Source organism: Ursus maritimus, unplaced genomic scaffold, assembly GCF_017311325.1.
Source record: "Ursus maritimus isolate PB19 unplaced genomic scaffold, ASM1731132v1 scaffold_9, whole genome shotgun sequence".
Classification (NCBI taxonomy): Eukaryota; Metazoa; Chordata; class Mammalia; order Carnivora; family Ursidae; genus Ursus; species Ursus maritimus.
In genome coordinates this window covers 70146906-70171239 of record NW_024427107.1, presented here as the reverse complement: position 1 = coordinate 70171239, position 24334 = coordinate 70146906, and the positions used below count along the sequence as shown (strand labels likewise).

The window sequence follows — 24334 nt, the reverse complement described above, 5'->3', positions numbered from 1 at the left end:
TTATGTATATATATATATATATATAGTGTATATATAGGTTATTGATAGATGATTGATTGATAGATAGATAGATAGATAGATAGATAGATAGATAGTGACTGAGGCTCAAAGAAGTTATCATCCTAGAACGACTGGTAGGTGGGTGTATCTGCGATTCAGGCCAACTGGGCCAGGGGTTTGCTCCTTTTTTTTTTTTTAATTTAATTTATTTATTTGAGAGGGAAAGCGAGCACAAGTAGGAGCAGAGTGAGAGGGAGAAGCAGGCCTCCCCACTGAGCAGGGAGCCCAATGCGGGGCTGGATGCCAGGACCCCAGCATCATGACCTGAGCCAAAGGCACACACTTAACCCACTGAGCCACCCGGGTGCCCCACCGGTGCTGGCTCTTGACCACCAAGCAAGGCCACAGGCATGTCAGGAGACAGAACGCAAGACATTGGCAGGTGTGTTGCTGCCCATGCAGGCAGCTTGAAGGGTTAGATTCGTGGGACTTCAGGTGTGGGCTGTACTTGGACTTCCCTGGGCAAATCCTTCTCAGTGGCTCCGTTTTCTTTCACACTTGCAGTGGAGGATAAATGGGAAAAAAAAAACCAAAACAACAACTTAAAATGTATCTTAATCTAGAGTCTGTCTCCAAATAAGTACTCAGCACCCGTGAGCGCTCCGTAGCTCTGACCCCCACCCCAGGTGCATCAGTCTCTACTGCTCTCAGGGACCTCCCTGGAAAAGTTTGAGAAACATGCCAATGAAAACAATTCTACTCGCCTTGAAATGAGAAAAGCTACTTTCAGTGTTTTTTGCCCCAGCCGTGGGCCAGTCGCTTAACCAACTGGGTCAAACTCTGCTTCTGTATAAAAGGCTTTTAGAGTTGACCCTTTTTGCATTTTTTAGCATCAAAATTCTGTGGCTTTATAAGGATTCTCTATCTGCCTCACCATGATTTTTGGCTGTAGATTTTGTTTACATTACATATGGGAGAGAACTCACCTTGCATGTGAATTTCACACCCTGTACCTGTTTCTCTACTGCATTATTGAAATGCAGGAAACTTCAAAGCTTCCTCTTAAAGTTTCTCTTAGTTTGATTGAACTCCTGAGTGCCCTGATTGCTTGGAGTGGAGCTTTTCTGTTTATTTTTGTTTTTTAACCCTTGATAGTGCCCTTGGCAAATTTGTAACTTCGTCTTTGATCTTTTTAAAAAATATTCTCTGCCTGCTACTCCCCCATCCATATTCAGAAGGAAGAATTTGCATACTGTGATGAAAGCTTTAAAACTGTAAAACATAGAACATATTTACTGTTGCACGCAGTTGACATGATTGCATCTTAAACCTTATTTTAAATTGCGGACAAGCTGGAAGCAACTTCAATTTTTGCTGGAAGGAATAAATCCAACACTATGCAGTGAATGAGCAGATTAAAAAGAATGAACTAGCCATTTCTGTACTGACATAGAAATTCAAGACCTGTTTTGCCTGAAAAAAAAGCATGTCTCAGATCCATAAACATGGGATAATATGGCTAAGGATGTGAGATGGCTGCAGAGCATGAAAAATAGTACATATATATAACATGTAGTGTACTTGTGGACACACAGCAGCCTCTGAGGAGGGGGAGGGAGCCAGGCTCCCAGGTGGCCCTGTGTCTGAGGAGGAAGGACTGCCCAGGGGGATTTATCTACTAGGACGATCTATTCATGTCACTTGTGTAATTACAATTAGATAGAATCTTATAAAATTGTCATGATTTCTAATACAACTTTTTCAAAAATACATAATGTATTTGTTCTGAGAGTCACTTTTTAAAAAGATTTTATTTTATTTGTCAGAGAGAGAGCAAATGCAGGGGAGAGGCAGGGGGAGAAGCAGGCTCCCTGCTGAGCAAGGAGCCAGATCCGGGACTTGATCCCAGGACCCTGGGAACATGACCTGAGCCAAAGGCAGATGCTCAATGGACTGAGCCACCCAGGCGTCCCACAGTCTTTCACTTTCTGTTGACTTTTTTCTGATTACTAAAGCCGTACTCACTCGTTATGTACAATTCAAACATCAGAGGTATAGAGCGAGTGCACATCCCTGTAATGCTATCCCTCCCCAACAAGATAACCACCTTTGATAATTTGGTGCATTTATCACCTCATTTTCATCTATGATCGACACGATTTCATAAACTTCCAAAATTATGATACTATATCACAGCCACCGAGAAGGGAAGAAAAGGATTATATTAAGATTCACCCAATAAAATTTGCAAGAAGACCTTCACCCTACTTTAGCTTTCTTTTTCTGTATCTTTTTTTCAAAGCAACCTGCTTTCTTAATATAAACTTTCTGAAGCAGTTTCTGGTAAAAAAAAAAAAAAGAAGCTGCTTGGAAATTACTGTCAAGTCATATGACAGCTCACAGGAATTGGTCAGGAAAATGTGCCTGCAAATTGACAGAACCTGACAGATCAGACAGGTCTTTCATGTGTATACATTTTAATATTTCGAACACACACACACACACACACACACACCATTTACACGGAGCTCAAAGTTTTTCAAAGAGGCTGCCAGCTTCACCTTCTGTCTGCAAGAAAAATGGACCCCAGCCACAAACATATTCCCTCTGTGTGTCCGCTCCGGAAGGATGATAAACCATTTGACAGCATTTGCTTCCAAACCCCATTTTTGTCAGGAGAGCTACCATTCTGGACTCGGTCATCCCGTGTTCAGTTTCCGGGAGAAAGAGCATGGAGTTCGGCGAAGGTCAGATAGGCACGGGTGTGCATTCCAGTTCTGCCTCTTACTTGCTCTGTGACCTTCGCTCACTTAAGCCATCTGTGAGATGGCGCACGACTCAAAATGCGTGCACGAGGACTCCCCCAGATAAATGGAATGCATTTAACACATCGCCTGGCACATAGTAGATGCTCAGTAAATATTACTTCCTTTTCCTACCTTTTCCCAAGATGCTTTTACCTCTGTTTTCATGGAAAAATCACTGATGAAGAATTGGTGACTAGCACGTGTCGTCCATAATGGTTCTTTTATTTTTTAAAGGTTTTATTTAAATTCCAGTGAGTTAACATACAGTGTGATATTAGTCTCAGGTATACGGTACAGTGATTCAGCACCTCCATACATCACACAGGTGACTCTTTAATCCTCATCACCTATTTCACCCATCCCCCCCCCCCGGTAATCATCAGCTTGTTCTCTATACTTAAGAGTCTGTTTCTTGGTTTCTCCCTCTCTCTTTTTCCCCTTTGCTTGTTTGTTTTGCTTCTTAAATTCCACATATAAATAAAAACATGGTATTTGTCTTTCTCTGACTGACTTATTTTGCTTAGCATGATACACTCACCCTTCTTTATCTTTCTTCGTTCCATCCATGTTGTGCAAGTGGCAAGATTTCATTCTTTTTTATGGCTGAATAGTATTCCATTGTATATATATACCACATCTTCTTTATCCAGTCATCAGTTATCAAAAGAAAAGGCTTCTGCATAGCAGAGGAAACAATCAACAAAACTAAAAGGCAACCTGTAGAATGGGGGAAGATATTTGTCAATGACATATCTGATAAAGGCTTAGCATCCAAAATATATAAAGAACTTATAAAAAACTTAATACCCAAAAAATCAAATAATCCAATTAAAAATGGGCAGAAGACGTGAATAGACATTATTCCAAAGGAGACATCAGATGGCCAGCAGCCACAGGAAAGATGTTCAACCTCACTCATCATCAGGAAAATACAAGTCAAAACTACAGTGAGATACCACCGCACACCTGTCAGAATGGCCAAAATCAACAACACAAGAAACAACAGATGTTGGCCAGGTTGCGGAGAAAGGGGAACCCTCTTGCACTGTTGGCAGGAATGCAAACTGGTGCAGTCACTCTGGAAAACAGTATGGAAGCTGCTCAAAAAGTTAAAAATAGAGCTACCCTATGACCAAGCAATTGCATTACAAAGGATACAAACATAGTGATTTGAAGGGGTACATGCACCCCAATGTTTATAGCAGCATGATTTATAATGGCCAAATTATGGAAACAGCCCAAGTGTCCATCAACAGATGAATGGATAAATAAGATGTGGTCTATATATACAGTGGGCTATCACTCAGCCACAGGAAAAAAAAGAATGAAATCTTGCCATATCGTTTCTTTTAGCTCACTGATCTGTGGCACAGGAAGTTTTTCACATATTTCCTATCTCTCATACTGAAAGGTTCATATATAAAAACAGGTGTAAATCCTACCTGTCCTCCTGTGTTCAGGGTTATTATGACAAGACTCAAAGGAAGAACGATCACTGAACACTGGGATGCCTGTTTCCAGGTGTTTGTTGTCATTGCTACCATTGTGAACTGATGGTCACGCTTACTTTATTACGTATTAAAAACTAGATGGGTTACTTTGACACGTTTCTTAGACGGGGCATTGAAACTCACATATCCATGGCTTCGGGGATTTAGCCAAGGTCAAACAGCTGGTAAGTGTAACCAGAATGCAGATGTTGGATTCTTAGACTAAAGCATTTCCTGCTCTACCCTCCCCATCGCCCCTCCCCAACACCCAGTGCTCCAGACTGCCATCAGCTTGAGTCTCTCATGGCAGGTTCTGCCCCCAAAGAGTGTGGTTGACTGAATTCACCTACTGAGCTTCTTAGCCTTAGTGTTCTCAGAAAAATCTCCATCAGTGATTTATTTGTTCTGTGGTTCTCAGATGTTCTTTCACAATCAAATATCAGGAATCTCAATTTGTGGCCATGAGATAAAATATACGCTTATTTATCTGAAATGTAGTGCGTTTGTATAATAATTTTATTTAGTTCAAAAAACTTTCTTTTAGGAATGTCTTTTTGCTTTTTTAGTGTTAAAAATGGCCTTTCTGGGGCCCCTAGGGGGCTCAGTGGGTTAAGCGCCTGCCTTTGGCTCAGGTCATGATTCCAGGGTCCTGGGATGGAGCCCTGCGCCAGGCTCCCTATTCAGCAGAGAGCCTGTTTCTCCCTCTCCCTCTGCCTGCTGGCAGCTGGTGTTCTCTTTCTATCTCCCTGTCAAATAAATAAATAAAATCTTTTAAAAAATGCCCTTTCTTTCATAAAGTCATGGGGATGGTGGGTGGTACTTGGGTTATTTTTGTTTGTTGATGGATTTTTTTCATATTTCTTTGGCAAAATACAAAATTGAGCTTTATAGAAGTCCTTCAGGCCTTCTGATTTTTTTTTTTTTTAAGTAACTGTCCCATGGATGTCGCAAATCTGGAAACTGCCAGGACCCATAAGCCAAATACTCTCTGGCCCTGTTCCAGCCATACGCTAGGGGTCTTAGAAGACACAGCCAAAGATCTGGAGCTTCCCTTATTGATCAGACCCCCACCAAGGTCTCTTGCAAAATTAGCTGCAACGAAGCAGCCAAAAGATAGGAACCACAAGCTCCTAAAAATAACCCTGGGACAGCTGTGCATGCCATCAGAGTTCTGAAGATCACATCTGAGCCCATTTGGGAAGGTTGCAAAGTCCTGGCAATCTGATCCAGGCGGGGAGGTACTCATGCCATTTCTCCTTCTCTCTTCCCTGTCTGATATTTTGTTTTCATTCATTCGTTACCCAAACACAATAGCTGAATCCGTTGATCCAATCAGGAAACCAGCATGGTGCTGTCTAGGTTGGCAGGACAAAGGTGTCCACTGAGCTGCTGGTGTCTCAGGGAGCCCCTTTCTGTATGTGCCTCTTCTCCTCTGCCCTGGGACCCTGCTCTCCCAAGGAGAGCCTCACAATCACAAAGCCCATAAGCTTTTAGGACTTCAGATCTGGGACGCATCTCAGAGGTCGTCATTCAGTTCCACCCATGTAGCCAAGGAAGCCAAAAGGGAAAGTCATTTGCCCAGGATCACAGACAGATGTAAAACACTGGGGCAGGAGTCCCACTCCTCATCACAGAGACAGGTCACACTGATGTAGTACCCTGTCTGCTGGACTCCGTTCTAAGCCTTCACATGCATCATCTTACCGTCCTCGCAGTCAAACAACGAGGTCCCGTTCATTTACCATTTTACAGATGAGGCAGCTGATGCTCAGAAGTTAAGTAGTTGTAGGGTGTGTAGGATTTAATCCTGTGCAGCGTGACTCCAGCCCGTGCTCTTAGCCCCTGTTATGCTGCCTCCAGATCGCTTTCCTCAAAAACCTGCATCATCCAGCCTCTTCCCATCCAGTGCGAAAATGCACCATTTCCCTGATGCTGGTTGCTCTTTGAGACTCGGTAAGAATCGTGTCCTCAAGACTACGAATTTGCCAAACAACTGTGCCATCCTTCTTACCTATGAGGTACTGAAGGTACTACCCGTACCTTAACCAGGATAACAATCGTACCTACTTCGTAAGGTGGCTGTGAGGGTTAACTCTGTTGAATATAGGGTGCATCGTAGGGGTTATTATTGACCATCTTGGTGTCCGGGACAATGCTTGACTTAATCATAGTGCCCTATTGACATTTTTTTCAGTGAACAAACACAGGAACTCACACTTGAATAAAATGATACATAAGACATAGTCAGCCCCTCTTTTTAAGGGACCAGTACCCTAGTTGGGAAAGGACCTGAAATAGAGTTGAAATAGTAGGCATCCCTGAGTGATTTATACATTCAAGTGCTTATTGAGCTGAGACTGCTAAAAAAGTGTCAGTTCAGAGACCTGTCCTGAGAAAAAGACATTGATGGGCAGGATTCACAGGGGAACACTGAACGTCTGTGTTCCATACTCACTCGGCCAGGCCTGCCCATGTGACGGGTGTTCATCAGAAGGCTAGTATGTGGCGTAGCCAGGATACAGCCTGTATCTGTTGAGGTCAAACTCCAGCGTTTTTCTGTGACTCCCATCTCTGAGCCCTTCAAACTCTTATTTAGGGTACCCCACCAATCTCTTAGGAAGATGATAGAAGAGCATTTCAAAGGTAGGTGCTCCCCCACCCCCAGGGTGAAGACTGTCTGACCGCACTGCCAGCCTTCCCAAGCCTTTCAGAAGCACTTACCTGTCTGCTGACTCAGTCCTCTCCTCTCCACCCTGTTCCTTCCAGGAGCATCACTGCCTTCGCATTAAAATCCTGGGGGACTGTTACTACTGTGTTTCAGGGCTTCCTGAGCCCCGCCAGGACCACGCCCACTGCTGTGTTGAAATGGGCCTCAGCATGATCAAAACCATCAGGTAATCTTGCATCTTCCTCCATTATACCCAGGCCTTCGATGTGCATGAAGACTAACCACCCCGTCTATCCTTTGTGGCAGATCATGTGTTTGTTGAAAGGTGACACACTTGGTCTTATGGCACAAAAATTGCATGCCCATTAACTCTCCCATGTGAACCAGTGAACCTGCCAGCTTCATTACGTTCCTGGTATACCTTCCTTTCAATAATTTGTCCAACATATTTGTATTACCGGTGTCCTTGTGGGGATACACCAAGGACCAAGTTGAGTGTGGTACTTGCCTTCGGAGAGGTTACAGTGCAGTGGGAGACCACTCAGTATGGTACAGTAAGTTCTGAGATGAATCCAACCCAGGGTGTTTGAGGGAGATTAGAGGAGGAAGAGCTCATCCAGGACAGGGTGCTGGAGAAGGCTCTCCAGAGTAGAGCTGTCTCAGCTGTTTTCTGAAAGGTGAGCAAACATTAGATCCTGGGGGAATGGAAAGTGTGGCTCGACACATGGGGGGTCCGGAAGTGTTACAGTGACAGCTGGCGAAGCCTGGGGAGGAAAGGGTGGTGACAGATGGATTGCAGGCTGGGAGCAGGCAGGGTTCACAGGGCCTTCTCAGCCATGACAAGGGTTGTACTTTAGCCTGAGGCCAACAGGAAATCGTTATAGGGTCACCACCAAGGTTGGCTTCATGAGTGTGTGACAAGTGCTTCTGGCTTTGGTCAGTGTATCTGACAAATAGAAGCTTAATCAAGAGGGCAGGAGTTATTGAGGTCAAGGACTCTGGAATTAGACTGCTTGTGACTTTGGGATAGAAGCTCAGTGTTGTCAGAGCTCCCCTTGAGGTTCCAGATAGAAGGCTCCCCATGGAGCCTCCAAGCATTGCAACCTTCCCGAACCACAGCAAAGGCAGTAAAGAGGGTACCTGGGTAGAAATCTTCTCTGTGGCTTATGCCTTCATCTTAAAAGGGAAGAAGAATCCTGCTATGAACAGGCCAGAATAATCTTGCAATGAACTCACACCTTGGTTGTGTGGTCCAGTAGTTATGTTGGTGATCCTTGGCTGTGTCAGTCTGGATTAAAGAGCAGCAGGAGAGCAACTTGGGCACCCCACCCACATCCTCCACTGAAGGCTCAGCTTACCTGCTGCTTCCAAGACCAAGTCTGGAGTGGGCAGGAGGGATGCAAGCAACTGGAGCCATGACTCCTTCTACTTGCTCACAGATCCCTGACTTCATTCAAGTTTGGGGCAGAGGTCTGTTGACATCAGGAAAGGCTGTGTAGGCCCCTAATTAAGAAAAGGATGGAGGCTCTTTCCCTAAATATGATTTTGCTTCATTGATGTGACACTGGTCATTTCAAGACTTAGCCAGATATCCCATTTCTGGGGGGTAGATATGCTTCCCTGGCAGACTCTCAGGGTTCCACCTCTGGAACCAGCCCATCCCCAGGGCCCATTCAAGGTGGCATGGGGCTTTGCTGTGGAGTGTATGATGAAAACCCGACCATCACCATCCCTAAGACCAAGCAGGCAGATGGAGAAAGAGATAGGACATGACTGCTCTTTGACAGAAATGCAGAAGTTCTCACCTCTAGGGACTGTGGAGAAAGGAGACCACAAATTCCAACTCAGAGTTCCCTTTTGGTACATGGAAAAGTCTCAGATGCTTCTTAGCTGTTAATTTGGACACTCGCGACTCTGTCCCTGAAAACTGGAATGAATTGTAATATTTTAACTAGCTTCAAGGGAAGCCATGGGACCGAAACCCAGCAGACCCGCTGTCTTGTATGCGTCCTCCAGCTAACTAGGTCTGTGAACTTGATTCTATCAGCCAGTCGGTAGGTAGGTCAACCAAAAAAGTCTGTGGTCTCTACCAAGTGTCAGATGCCACTGTGCTAGTCCCTGCAAGTACAGGGATGAACAGGCCACCGTTCTCTTGCCTGTGAGTGTCCATTAGGGAAATAACTTGGATTTGCTATCTGTGAAATGAGGAAATTGGGCCAGACCAGCTCGGAAGTCTCTGCCAGTTCTAAAAATCTGTGGTTTTTGGTCAACCATATCAAAATCAAGTTTAAGTAGCAAAACTTGCCACAGGTTTTCTTTTTAATTTATTTTTATTTTTTTATGGTGATATAATTGACCAAAGAGAATTGTATGTATTTAAAGTGCAGAGTGTGATGATTGGATATAGGGATACGTTGTGGGCTAATTATACAGTCAAGTTAATTAACACACCCACTGCCTCACATAGTGATCTTTTTCTCTCTTTTTGGGTGAGAACGCTTAAGATCTACTCTTCTGGCAAATTTCAAGAACACAATACGGCATTATTAACTATAACCGCTACATTGCACGTCAGATCCTCAAAACTTACTCATTACGAAAAGTTTGTACCCTTTGACCAATATCACCCCATTTTCCCCACCCCACCCCCAACTCTGGCAACCACCCTTCTACTTTGTTTCTGTGAATGTGACTTTTTGGGTTTTGGTTTTGGGTTTTTTAGATTTCACATATACAGTATTTGTCTTTCTTTGTCTGGCTTATGTCGCTTAGCATAATGCCCTCCAGGTTCATCCTTGTTGATGCAAATGATGGGATTTCCTTCTTTTTAAAGTGGATTAATGTCCCATTATATATATTGGTGTGTATACGCAGCACATTTTCTTTACCCATTCATCCACGGACTTTCTGTAGGAGTTTGTATCTTGAGCTTAGAAGAAATGTTGCAGGGATGATATTGCAGAAGAAATGAGCAGTGATTATCAAAATGCTTAAGACACTTAGGATGTTATCATTTATCTCTCTGGAGAGGACCTTATTCCCCCTGACCATTTTATCCAATTTAAGGGCTCCTCTCTGGAGTTCTGGTGTAGGTCAGTGAGAGGTGAGATGTAGGTAAGTTGAAATGACTCAAGGACTTTCTCTCATCCGTTGCTTAAGGGCTGCTTGTACTCTCTTAGAATAAGACAGTTCAGTAGGATATTTTTTTAACTGCATGAATCAGAGTCTATTAATACTCAAACACTCCTTGATTATAACATAGGTGCCTGGAGGTCTGGCATCAATTCTTCCAGTTAGTAACAAATCACGATGCAGAGGAATACAGAAGAACTCTGGAATGAGGCAACTTCAGTGGCAAAGGGCTCAGACTTCTAGAGCTTTACCTTACAGTCAAATGTTTCAGTCTGAGGAAGGATCGGCAGACAGTATTTCTACCTGAATGCGTGTAGAAGAGAATCCCATTTACATAACTTTATCACAATCTTAACCATCACTTACACAAGATGCGGTTTTCTTCTTCAGACCCACAGGCACTTGTCCAACTGGGAAACTTAAAAAAAGCCATAAAGTCTGGAACCATCCATAACATGACACTGGGTGTGTTGTCATATAATGAAAATTAGCCCTTTATTGACTAGTGTGCCAAGACTTGATGGCTGCCATGTACATTTGTCATCAGAGATGGGTCCCTACTTGAGATATGGGCCCCACCTTGTGAGGGTCTCTCCTTGTCCTTTTTTTGTCATTTCCTCAAAGAGTTAGGGTCCCACGCTGGTCCCCAAAGTACAGCCTGGCAGTGAGGGGCTGGTGCTGTGGGTGAGATGGCATCTAGATCTTGGGTTCCTAGATCCCAGGAGCTCCAGTAGTTTCTTTGTTGGGGGAGATTTACAATTTTGGCACAAATGGCAAGCCAGCACTCAAAACGGCCCCATACCTTAGTTACGGTTGAGTCTAAATATGGGACGGAGGTCCTCCTGCAATCATAGATGGGTAAGGATGGGTGCCAAGCTGACCTCGAGGTCAGCTGCCACTGCTCAGAGCACGGGCAGAATTCACACTGAGCAAGAGTCAAGGCAGTCAGAAGAACAAGCATGACAGAAGTAGTTTCCCCTGCATTTTGTCTTTTACAGAGGTATTTCCACAGTAGTCTTTTTGAGTGAGAAACAGAGGTGTTTTCCTGGAAACAGAGGCAGGAAGAATATGGATCCTAGCTGTGAAGAATGGCAGAAGCCGTGTGTGTGTGTGTGTGTGTGTGTGCGTGCACACGTGTGTGTGTGTATAAATGCATGTGCATAAGTGTATGTATATAAATGTGGTGTTTATGTCTGTGTGTGCACACACGTGTAGTATGCGGGTGTGAGCGCATGAGTGTGCGTGCATGTGTGTGTCTGTACATGTGTGTAGGCATGTGTGTGTACACATGTGTATATTTGTGCAAGCGTCTGTGTATTAAGCATTTGAAGCAGGCCTTAGGATCACAATTCTAAATTCAGACCGCAGGGTTAGCGCACAGATAGTTGATGACCTCGTGAGACCACAGTGGCTTTATCCCTCGGGCAATGGGAAGTCACCGACACAGAAAGCAGGGAGGCGTCATTTCCCAGCTGGGGCACGAGGAAGGTAATTGTGAACGTAAGGAATTCTCTCTCCGGTTGACTCTAGAGGAGAGGAGGCCGATGCTGAAGGAGGGAAACCGGTTGGAAGATATTTTTGTAGCAATCCGGGGAAGAGATGTCAGGCCCTGAATAGAGCGGGAGCTGTGGAACAGAAAGGAGAAGGTAATAATAGGCCATCCGACCCGAGATCCCGAGAGCCTCCGTAAGAGACAATACATGACACTGACATTTAAATTAAACAAAATATTTGTCAGTACGGTGAGCTTATACATCCTTTGACAATGCTCCAAGAGTTTTGGACAGGCTTCCACTTCATTGAAGATCGAGTTCATTCTAGATCACGCGCACCTGAATGGTAACTCCCGGGGCACGTGCTGAGGGTACATATGGAGGGAGCCCCTGGCCTGCCGTCAGCAGACCTCATCTGGTTTCCGCTTCTTGCTGTTATTAGGTGTGTGGCTGGGGACAAGTGTGACGTCACTTCTCAGCGTCTGTGTGGCCTTTTCTTTAAATGGGGATCTTAAGATCCCAACTTCAGAGTGTTCTTTCAAAAATTCAGATAGATAGGCGGCATCAGGCACAGCGTGACCATCCAAATATTAAATAGAAACTTGTAGTTAGCGTGGAGTTTGGACGCTGGGAAATTTGACTCAGTTAAGTTATGGGAACCTATTCTTTTCTCATGGTATCTATTTTATTCTAGTAAAATAATGATAACAGCTATAGTTTATTGAACACCTGCTATGCTACTTGCCAAACACTGAGATAAGTGTTTTACATGTATTATCTCATTAAGTCCTCGTAACAATTCTGAGAGGTAGGCAGGGGTGGTAGGCAAAATATTGAACAACCAGTGTCGCCACAGTACCGACTAATCAGAACAGTCCAGGCCAGTCGATGAGAATGATGTCAGCCATTAGCGGAACCAGTACAGCTGTACGGGTTCTTCCTGACTCATTAAAGCTCAGGATATTGGCCTCTCCTTTACCAGTTTGTGTAACTGCACAAGGTCACACAGCTAGTTGGTGACAGAACAAGGAACACCCGTCTGGAGCCGTCTGAATCCAAAGCCATTGACCTTGACCATCATGGTATCCTGCTCCTCAGCTCCAGGTTTCTACGATTGCTTCTGACGCCTGAGGTCTGCCATTAATAGCTGCAGGCTTAACACACAGCTCAGGAGAACCTGCGTACATCCCTGAAAAATTAGGAGAACCAATACTGAGAGGGAGGGAAAGTCAGGAAACATCTGAGAATAACAAGATAATAAGCTTTAATCAAGCCTCATAGTAAATCCATTCCATCAAAACTACTTGATTTTAGAAACATGACATTAGCTAGAGAATGGCAGAAAAAAGTGAGTGAGTGTAACTTTTTTTCCAAAGAAGCATTTAATACCATCTCATACATGTCTGTTCATAAACTTAAATTAATTAAAATCGGCTTAGATAATAGTTTCATTAACTAGATTGAGAAGTGGCTGCAGGTGGCTCCTCTTCACATGCCCTGGGTCTATTCTGGGAAGGCTTGATAGCCGAGAAGACCCTGGAGTTAAGGTGGGCTGTTACATGCAGCATCTTTATTAATGATCTCAAAAGGCGTCCTTGACGAATCTTAATGAAAATTGCAGAGTCTGGTCTTTTCAGTGCGGTTGCTAAAAAGTCATAGAATAGCGCCAGAATGCCAAGCAGGAACTGGCTGGTCCCCAACAGTTAATTGGAGCAGAGATCTTAATCCTTATGGCCGGGTTGTCCTGCCAAGCACCATGGCTAGACAAGGAATGAAACACAGAAGATTCTGCTGCCCTCGTTTGAGGCAAGAATGCCTAAGCCCCCTCTTGGTGTCTCCTGGTCTTTCTCTCTCTCTCTCTTAATTGTACTTCCTCTTTGCTTTGTTTCTCCACACCCCCACTGTTCCCCCTCCTTTCCCCTCTTCCTTCCTTCTTCCTTTTTCCCTCCTCCACCAATCACTCCGTTTGTCTCTCATCCTGTCCCCTGAAGGCCCACTTTCTCACCTTGTTCTGAAATGCCATTTGCTACAGAAGCCATAAATTCCCCCTCTCCTCTTAAAGATACAGCAGTCAGAGTGGTCTTCAGTCCGTGGACAGGATTTTTTTTTCAAAATTATTTATAATGGTGAAGATTGAATCTATCTAGTAATAATAGTTGAGAAAGCTATTTTTAAGTGAAGGCTCGCCATGTGTCAGCCACTAGACTCAAGTTCCTGACTCACCTCCCCTAAACCGTGTGCGGATGCCCCCCCACCATTCAGAGGAGGAACCGGAAACCTTGACAGGATGAGTAACGTCTGACCACAGACATACAGCTTGTAAGTGGCAGAGAAAGACCCTCAGCCAGCTCACTGTACTCTGTAAATGTCCAAAGGCAAAGAAAGACTTAGGTCAGTTTTGGCACGCTACAAAATAGGAAAATGGGAAACTGTGAAGCATCATGGTTTACGTTACTATTCAATGGCACAAGAAGATGGTTGTGAGTTTAAAGAAGTATGCTTTACGGAGCACGTGCGCACACACACACACATCTGGGCAACCTCAGTGCTTTTATTTGTTTTTGTTTTTGTTTATATTTGCAGAAGGAAAGCTTTATTAGGGACTTGAGATCAGGCAGGGAGTGGGGTCAGCCCCAGATCAGACAGTGGAAGAGAGGTCTCCCCAACCCTCCCAAGGGAGGGAGCCAATGGGCAGCTAGATGCATACATGCCCACTCAGCCCAGTCCCAAATGAGCTCTGGGGCTCATTGCCAGCTATTCCTGATGCCAGAAGACAATGAGCAGGCTTCTTTGGGGGCTGCCTGTCTGGAGGACACTCAGCTGGGGGCAGGGCCAGGAAAGTTTACAGGAGCTCTAGTATTGATTCTGGTAGCCTTGTTTATCATCACGTTCACCAGATTTGGAGGAAGAGGACTGGGACTGAGATGATCTTCCACTTCCTCCATTGGATCCACTTCCTTCTTCATAGCCACCACCACTTCCTCCTCCAGAACTACCTCCTCCTCCATGGCTGCCTCCACTTCCTCCTCCATGGCTGCCTCCACTTCCTCCTCCAGAACTACTTCCTCCACCATAGCTGCTTCCACTTCCTCCAAAATCTATTTTAGTAAAAAAAAAAGAGAGGGACATAAAGCTCTGTGACGGAAAACAGATGGCCAGATTGTTTCTCTCACTGGGTCTGCACTGTTTTGGAACAGGAATGCAACCTTAGGTCTTTCCATCACTTTCTACCCAAAGAACAGGAGTCTAATGCTGAAGGGGGTGCAGGCAGCAACGAAGTGTCTACAGAGCACTCAGCTTAGAGCCTGGCGCAGTGAGGACTGATGGGGGCCATTACTCACTGACCTTGACTCAATGACTTAGCCTCTGTCTTGCTCAGGCTTTCTTAGCTGTGCCATGGAGTAAACCCTCGTCATGGAGCTCTGTGAACGCAGACACTGACTTCCCGACTTGTCCATTTGGTTTACTGCTTATATCTGCAGAGGTCTTCAAGAGATGCTTGTTGAATGAATGGGCGAGTGAATGAACTCTAGGTGGCTTTCAATGGTTGTAAGGATGCAATAGGTTTGTGAACATAAAAGGCCAGATACAGAAAAAGTAATAGAGTGGGTGCCTGGGTGGCTCAGTCGGTTAAGTGTCTGTCTTCAGCTCAGGTCACGATCCTGGAGTCCTGGGATCGAGCCCCGTGTCGGGCTCCCTGCTCAGCAGGGAGTCTGTTTCTCCCTCTCCCTCTGCCCCTCCCCTCTGCTTGTGCTCTCTCTCTCTCTTTCTCAAATAAATAAATATAATATTTAAAGAAGAAGAAGAAGGGTAGAAATAAGCCTCTCAGAATCACTGTGGGCATCAAAAGGAAGCACTTTGTGAAACTGCAGTTTCTATGCTAAGATAAGACATGGTGGCTTTCAAACACTTTAAGAAGTGTGATGTCTTTGGAATTAATTGGTAGAGACTGTCACTGGCCTATTGGGTGGAGCCAGATCAGACCCTGGTGGTCCATATACCCCTGAGCTTGGCTTCTTGGGTTTAGGCTCACAAATCTGGGGTGAAATTCCAGCTGTTTCACCTGTAGCTGTGTGAACTAAAGAAAGGAACTGCTTGAGACTCAGTTTCCTCATTTGGAAAATGGTGTCGGTGATAATAATACACAGGGTATTGCAAAGATAAGATGTGACATCTGAACAAAACGCCCTGCCCGGTGATCGTAGATGACCTCCATAACTAACTCTCTCGCTTTTCCGTTTTTCCAGAATATTCAAAGGCACTGTTTCTTCCAGGTAGCTGAGGACAACTCAGTTTTTATTAAATTATAAATTAGTTCGTCCTTTTGGAGCCAATTTATGCCTAGGAACTGCCTATCTTGTATGTGAAATGGACTTGGTTGTAATCGGTTTTATCCGATTCAACATGTGTAATTATAAGTTGTTATAATACTAACAAAAATTAGTATTAGTTATTATTTTTGCATGTTCGCATACACCAGGTTAAGGGCTTTATATACATGAGTTTATAAAGCATCCTAACAGTTCTGCAAAGGACCCGTTCTCTTTCCCATTATACTTGAGAGAGCAGGACTTGGAGCCTAACGCACCCAGCCCGAGGGCCACAGCCAGCAAGTGGGGAAACCTAACTTCACATCCTGGCTGACTTCAATGCACGCTCTGCTCCTTGGTGGTGTTGAGAGTGATTTGCATGGAGGAGCTGATATTACTCCCACTGCCAGAGGAGAAGGGGGAATATATGTGTGTGTCCTAGCTCCCACAGCCAGCAAGGGATAGAGGGAGCATTGGAACTCTGGTCTCTGCCTCCAGAGATGAGGAGTTGGGCATCCTTCCTCCCACAGTAGCAACTGCTCCAGTGCTGAAGTTGGTGAAGCAGGGGGAGTGGGAGAGGAAGAAGCAGGCTCCTAGCGGAGGAGCCTGATGTGGGGCTCGATCCCAGATCGCTGGGATCACGCCCTGAGCCGAAGGCAGACGCTTAACGACTGCACCACCCAGGCGCCCTGTGAGAGAGAATCTTAAGCAGGCTCCGCACTCGGGGGATCTCACAACCCCGAGATCACGATCTGAGCCGAAATCAAGAGTCAGACCCTTAACCGACTGAAATTGGTCTTTTTATTCATCCATTCATTTAACAGTAGAGAGAGTCTGATTTACAGATCAATGATGGCTGCTAGATTATGCTTCTTATCATTCCTCCAGCACCTTCTACAGATTGATTAATTGGCATAAAAAAGAACCATTTGAAGCATTGAAATCCAAAGAAAAATTCTCAGGGTTTTCATGTTTTACCATATACCAAGCACTCTCCTCTTTCATGGTTCAAATAAAAGAAACGGCATCTTCAATTTTTTTTGCGGGTTGCTTGTTGTGTTATTGGTCCCCAGCTTGACATACAGCTGCAAAAACTAGTAATAATTAAGTGCATTCTTTACTCAAAAGAAATCTTAGATGGAAGCCGGCCATGAGAAACAGATGAGATCAAAGCTGCCTTATTTGAAGGGGGAACATGCAGCAGGTTCAAAGACACCTGTGTGGCTCCCTGGGACTCTTAGAAGCATCCTGGGACAACACGGAGCCATAGAGCAAGAAAGGCTTTGAGCTTTGTCCATTCATTCAGTAAACACCTTTGAGCACTGACTACACTTACGCGCTCAGCGCTGTGCGAAGGTCTGGACGTGCGGAAATACGGATAGGACCCCCTGCCCTCCGGAGGCTCAGAGTTTGTGGGGAGGAAAGAGAAGAGCACACATAGTTAGAGGGCAAATGATCTCTAGTCCTGTTCTCTTTATTTGTGGCTGATAAGACACTGCAAAGCATCCCTGGGGCTGTGCCTGGGACGAAGGGAACAAAGCTTGTAACGCAGAGCAGAATTCCTTCATTTTAGCTTCAAGGATGCTCACAAGGCCCTCCCCTCGAGAGCTGATCCTGAAACACGTGTGTGTTTGCGGTTGTGGGTGACCATCAGGTCAGTAAAATATTCACTGCTTTGCCACTGTTCATTCCTATCTTTCATTTAAGGCAGATCCCAGACATAACAAAAAGAAAGGGGAAAAAAACAGTGCCATAAGGAAATTTTGTCTTATTATGATTTTTGTTTTGCAGAAGAAAATAAAAAATTTAAATGCCTTTTCATTAAGACGTTCCAATGCATTCCCTGTGTCGCGTTAATTACCTAATGGCATGAACACAGTGTGCTGTTCAGGAGTCCCTCACAATTAGTTGACAAAGCATTTTAACATCCATTACGTCCTTCGGGGCTCGCAAAGGCTCTGTGAGTGAAGCAATCTGCTAGAGCTTTCTTTTATGGCTCTTGAAACTCAGGGTCAGACCAAGCTATTTGCCCAGGATCGCATGCCACAGACAGGACTTTTGTTGCAAAGAGGGTGAGGGGTAAAGACACCACAGCCCAGGTTGGTCCTAGAATCCTGCTTACCGGCGATGTGACCACAAGGACATCCTTTTCCTTCCTGGCTGCAAGGCCTTCATAGGTGATGAGCAGCCAAGTCATCCTTAGAATGTGCCAGACATGTTCTCAACTCTACATTCATCTGTTCACTTAATCCTGACAGTGCTGTTGTTATTCCCATTTTATAGACGGAGGCTAAGTAATTTGTCTAAGGTCATATAGCTAGGAAGTGGCAGAGTAAGATGTCAACTCGGGTAGTCTGGTGCTAGAGTCCTGAGTGAGCCCTACGCGGTGGGGGTAATGAGAAGAAGGTAGATTGGGCCTGATGATTGTACCAGTCAGCATGGTCCTGGTTATGTGGAAGTAACAAACATCCTCCCAATTCTCTGTGGCTTAAAACAGCAGAAATTAATTTTTCACTCCCGTTTCCTGTCCCCAGGGTAGGGTTGGGGGGAGTGGCAAGGTGCCACCATACATCTTCCTCATTCAAGAATCCCAGTTTCGAAGTCTCTTCCAAGTGTCCTTGAGTGACAATTGACAGAGAAGGAAAGGGAAAAAAGATTGTGTGATTGTTCAGGCTCTTAAAGCTTCTGCCCAGAAACGAATCATACATGTCACTCCTGTTCACATTTTGTTGGCCAAAAACAACATGAAATATACAGGAAAGTGCAATCCTGCCACGTGCTTGGTATTGTCGTACTTGACGCAGCTGGCCGACAGCACGGACGACCTCTCCTGGCGACCTGCCCCACAGACGCTCACTGGGTGACTGTGTCGGAGCTGAAATGCTCCTCTCAACTGCTAGAGGCTGTTCCTCCTCTTGCCTTGGTCAAGTTTTCCACTTGGCTTCTATTCGCTTCCTTGGGGGGGTGAAGGGTACTATATAATTTTAAGGTAAAAGTTAAAGTTAAAACATTGGCCCAGAAACTGGAATCTTCCTCAGGGACGAGAATTGTTTCTTTAGCCACAGACTTTGTCCCATTCCTGCCTTCCTAGTATCTGATTTATTTCAATATCTCTATATTTGCAACCCACTGTGATTTTAATTTCTTATTTAAATAACTTTGTATTATCTTACCACTTGTGAGGAACAGTGAAGACAAAAATTCGGTTTTGTACATGGAATCACTCATTCATTTATTCTTTCAAATAAAGGCCGGGGGGAGGGGTCATGTTTTTAAGCCCAACTATTGGCAAGGCGTGAATCCCCATGCATGGTTTCAAGAGTCGAGTGTATCATATTCTACCATTTGAATTTCTTTCTGCGAAACAGCATCATTTAACTCAAACTAAAATTGTTTGAACTGCTCTGAAAGTGAAGACGGGATGTGGGTGCCTACAGAAACCTTCTGATAGTAGAAGTCCTTTCTTTTCTCAAGAAGCTTCGTCCATGCTTACAGTCTGGCATGGACCCTGTGAGGTCAATGAGGGCAACCCATATATCAAATTTGGGTAAAGATTATTAAAAAAGCTATACGTGGATTAATATTTTCTTCCTGCGTGCCAGTGGGCGAACACGTTCAGCCCTGGGATGCTAGCACTCCGCTCCGGAGTCCACTGCTCTTGGGGTAAGAGGTCAGGAAAGAATCTTCAATGAGGGAGTGAGGGAGTGATGTCACATTTGTGTTTGTGGTAGCCTGACAGAGCATGGGCTGGAGGAAGGTCAGGCTGGGGCAGGGACCCGGACTGAAGCCTGCTGAACTAGATAGTGTTGGTGGGAGGAACAGAGAGAAGGAAACAGAGTGAAAATGAAAACACTTGGGTTGGAAATGGAGTATGCCACTGATGGCAGAGTCTCTAGTGGATCCCAGGCTTACACACTAGTGGGCAGAGAACGATGTTGATGCCATTCTCTGAGACAGGTTGTAGAGTATGAGCAGCTTTGGGAAGGGTGATAAGGACACTTAAAAGTTAAGATAGAAGAGTAGGAGGGCTCAGGAGCAAGAAATTCCTTCCCATTACCAGAAAAATCTAAGAAGGCTTCATGGAAGAGGTGGTGTATGATCGGGCAGAAGTTGAACTTATGGAGTTGGGAAGAACGGGGCTGCCGCCAAGGCTGAGAGTGCCCACTCTGGCCTCATGCATGTGTCTCCATTCACCTGTGTCAACAGGTATGTGAGGTCGAGGACGAAGCATGATGTGGACATGCGGATCGGAATCCACTCTGGCTCAGTGCTATGTGGCGTGTTGGGCCTGCGGAAGTGGCAGTTTGATGTCTGGTCTTGGGATGTGGACATTGCAAACAAACTCGAATCTGGAGGAATCCCCGGGTAAGTCAAAGAAAAGCCCTCTTCTTGTTTAACCCTTGTCATTTGCTCACTTTGCGACGGTTGGTTTCTTGTGTGCAGAATTCAGAGATATCCATTTAAGAAGCGGTTGTTTGGGAGGAAATAGGACACTAAAACGTCGTACAAATATTGGCCTCCAAAGTGTAGTGAAATTTGTCACAGGCAGGGGGGATGGTGGGACGACAGGCAGGTGTTCAGGACCCAGCCCTGCAAAACATTGGTTTTCAGGCTCAACTTCTCATTGGAATCCACAGAGGAACATTTTAAAAAACCACTGGTGTCCAGACCCATGCCAGTTCACATAAAGCAGAATCTGTGAAGAGTCTGTAACTTCTTAAGCAATTCTCGTGGGCAGTAAGGGGTAAGACCTCCTGACCTCCTCTATGACTTGACCTACCTTGAAAACTCAGCTCTCCGAATTGGCTGGCAAGACCAGTGGGTATAGAATCCTCAGTGGTAATAGTGGCCTGGAAGGGTCCACTGAACCCTGAAAAGTAGTAGTAAGATTCTGCTTATGTAGATTGGGCCTAATAAGATATTAGATACATGTGAACCAGTGAGTGGTACTGATTTCTTGCACATACGCTCTCTCTAACAGGTGATAAATAATAGATGAACGATTGATTGATTGATTTATAGACCACGAGGCAGACAGAAAGCTAAGATAGACAGAGAGCATATGCATATTCCTTTCCCCATGCCTCACCCCCAACACTACCTTTGGAATCACAGAGTTCTTTGGTGTCTACCATCATTCCTTTCTAATTATATTTAATATCAGGTAATATGGTATCATGGGAAATAAACTATAGGATATAGTATCAGAGAAACTAGGATTTCCACTAGGCTCCAAGCTCTGTTACCTTAGCCAGTCCTAGGAAACACGCATAGCACCTGGCACGTGATTTTAGCACAGACTTGGTTTTTATTGTTACGTCTGCATGATCTCAGGCCAATACTTAACTTCTCTGAGTCTCACTATAAAAAGAGAGATGATAATACTGATACGGTACCTTGTGATTTTATGTCCCTTCCCCATGAGGGTTTGTTTTCTCATCTGCCAAATGGGCACCGTCCACCTCACAGATGTTGTCTGAGGCTCCGTCCAGCAGTGGGTGTGATTCACTTTGTAAACCATGCAGTGACGTCTGCGGGCACATGGCCATCCTTTTAAGGGAGCCCTCCCTGTCTTTCATGGTCACCGCTCCTTGCCATGCAGGCTTAGAGCTAAGATAAGCCTAACATGTCACCACTGGGTTTCTTAAATGCTTACAGTCTCTGGGATTTTCCTACAAATAATTACCTGCTGGATTCAAACAAACCAGACAGCTGATCCATTCACGTGCGTGTCTTAAACATGCGGCCACGTGAAGAGTTGCCTATGCTCAGTACAGTCCCTTTGGAAACCACAGAACACAGCTTAGCTGGTGTTGTCGATCACACCAAGAAACCCAGGAGTGACCGAGTTTAAATCTGATGATTTATGTGAATGATGTATTTACTACTTACGAGGTATAGAGGCTGCGGCAAGTTTCTGAATCTCCCTGCCTGGTTTCTTCACTGGAAAGCTGGGCTGAGAATGCCATCGACCTCAAAAAATTGGCTTCCGATAAGATAGTACTTACAAAGTACTTAGCCTTCCGTACTGTATCCAGGTCTGCTGGGGGATAGGATGTGCCCTTGTGCAGAGATGTGGTAAAACCAGACGTGTTCCCAAATCCTCCATGGCTTGAAATCGTTGGGTTTTATTTGCTTTTCAAATGCCTACTTCCTTTTCCTGTCCATCAAGGTTTGTAGGAATAATCTCAGCTTACTTTTCCTTTCAGTGAGAATTAGCCCCCAGTTCCAAACACGTATTGAGTACGTGCTATGCTCTCCCCGGTCAGCTAACTACCATCAGTATGTTTCATCATGCGATCTACGGCACTCCACGTAGTAAATACAGACATACCTTAGAGATATTGGGGGTTCAGTTCCAGACCCCCCACAATGAAGTGAATATTGCAATAGAATGAGTCAGATGAATACTTTGGTTTTCTAGAGCCTATCGAAGCTATGTTTGCACGCTACTGTGGTCTCTTAGTGTGCAGTACCCTGTATCTTAAAAAAAGCCCTGTGCGTACCTTAGTTTTTAAGTATTTTATTGGTAAAAAACGCAATCCATCATCTGAGCTTCCAGCAAGTCCTCATCACTGATCACAGATCAGCATCACAAATCGAATAATAATGAAACTGGTTGAAATATTGCAAGAATTACCAAAATGGGACACAGAGACCCGAGGTGAGGAGACGCTGTTGGAGAAACCGTGCTGATAAACTTGCTCCGTGCCAGGTCGCCCCAGACCTTCAATTGGCAAAAGATGGACTATCTGCAAAGAGCAGTAAAGCAACGAGCACTGAGAGCAGGTGTACCAGTCTTCGCTTTCTTGTGTTCACGAGGAAACTGAGGCTCAGAGAAATTGCAGATATCACATAAAAATAGCTAGTAAGTGCCTCACTACGCATCACTGTTAAATCACTGTATTCTCTAACGTATCCAGCTTGCGCATGGCTGTCCTCTTATTGTGAGTCTCCAGACCCTCTCTGTGTCCCAGAGGCTAGCACGATGCATGGAACAGAAGAAGAGAGAGGCAGGTGTACAATTCCGTGCCATGGTCGTTGGCACCTTGACCCTGAGGTCATGCGGAATTGGATTAAAATCCTTTCTTGGCCAGGGACATCAGCCACGTGGCCCTACACAAGCAGGGATTCTCAAATTTTGGCATGCGTCTGCATCGCCTGAGGGCTTGTGGAACCATAGGTAGCTGGACCCCACCCTCAGAGCTTTTGATCTGTTTGTCTGGAGAGGATCTAGGAATAGGCCCTTCCTAACAAGGTCCCAGGAGATACTGATGCTGCTGGCCTTTGTACCACACCTTGAGGACCGCTGTTTCTGAGCTTTTATTAAATGAGATAATGCATGTAAAGTCCCTTGTCCTGTGCTCAGGACATATTCACTGTGGTCGTGGCTGTCATCGTGGCCAGATGATACAGCTGTAGGGTCTTGAAAAGACTCTGAAAATGCAAGTCCTTGTCTCAAGCCTGTATCATCATCTGCCTCTGATAGGCCCTCAGGCCAGTTACTTACTCATTGTCCTCGGGCCAAACTCACCATCTGCAAATGGAGGGGAAGAAATGCCTATCCCTGAGAGTGGTTGGGAAGAATGGAAATTATATGAGATGATCCACAGAGCCAAACATCTAGTAATACCTTTGGCTACAAAATAACATTTATGCAAAATAAGTGTCACCCAATTGTTACATCTTATTTACTAGCATGACTGTTATTATTATATCCGGGCATTTGAAATTACCAGAAAATGTTGACCCAACGTTCATATATGAGAATATTGTCTGAGAACAGATTCATTTCTTTAGGGGGAAATGTAATCACCACACTGTCATCTGCAAATGCTTCACTCCCAAGCTCAAGGCACTGGCAAGGATGAGAATGAACATCAGAAGCCCAGTTTCTATCAAAACATTTAAGCGTATGTTGATTAGAACTTCAGAACAATCAGCAATAAATAAAAGTGAGGATGTCTTCCACTGAGGAAAACGTAATATTGATTTAGGATATGCAAATATTATTCTCACTGAGCACTGACAGCAGTATAATAAAATGTAGAATCCAGATAAAATATCAAATAAGGTTGGTATTTAACTTAATTATTTTAAGAGAAAGTCAACCACCGGACTTAACAAAACCCTTCCAAGAGTTTTGTTTTGCCGGGGAGAAAAAGACAGCTTTCCAGTACCCAGCCCTGGGCTTGATCAGAGAAAGAAGACTGGAGCGTCCATTTCATAGAATGTCATTGACTTTCTTATTTCCCTAGGTTAACATGACTGCGTTCCTGTGTGTTAACAAAATTCATTATGAGAATAATTTGCACTTACACACATTCCTCACATTTCTCAAGAAAGCTCAAAACACGATGCGCATGATTTTATTTTTAATATTTTGACTCGCCTTTGAAATCGATGACTGCGTATGATGATACTTGTTTGGAAA

At 44.6% G+C, this 24334-nt stretch overlaps 1 protein-coding gene across 1 annotated transcript in view; it reads left to right on the top strand.

Annotated features, from left to right (window-relative positions):
- The window catches only part of ADCY8 (adenylate cyclase 8), a 224618-nt gene that overhangs the window by 94824 nt on the left and 105460 nt on the right, over positions 1-24334 (top strand). Inside the window, exons 5-6 of the mRNA XM_040626047.1 lie at positions 7064-7191; positions 20107-20265. Coding sequence (XP_040481981.1) covers positions 7064-7191; positions 20107-20265 — 287 coding nt within the window. The remainder of the gene's footprint in view (positions 1-7063; positions 7192-20106; positions 20266-24334) is intronic.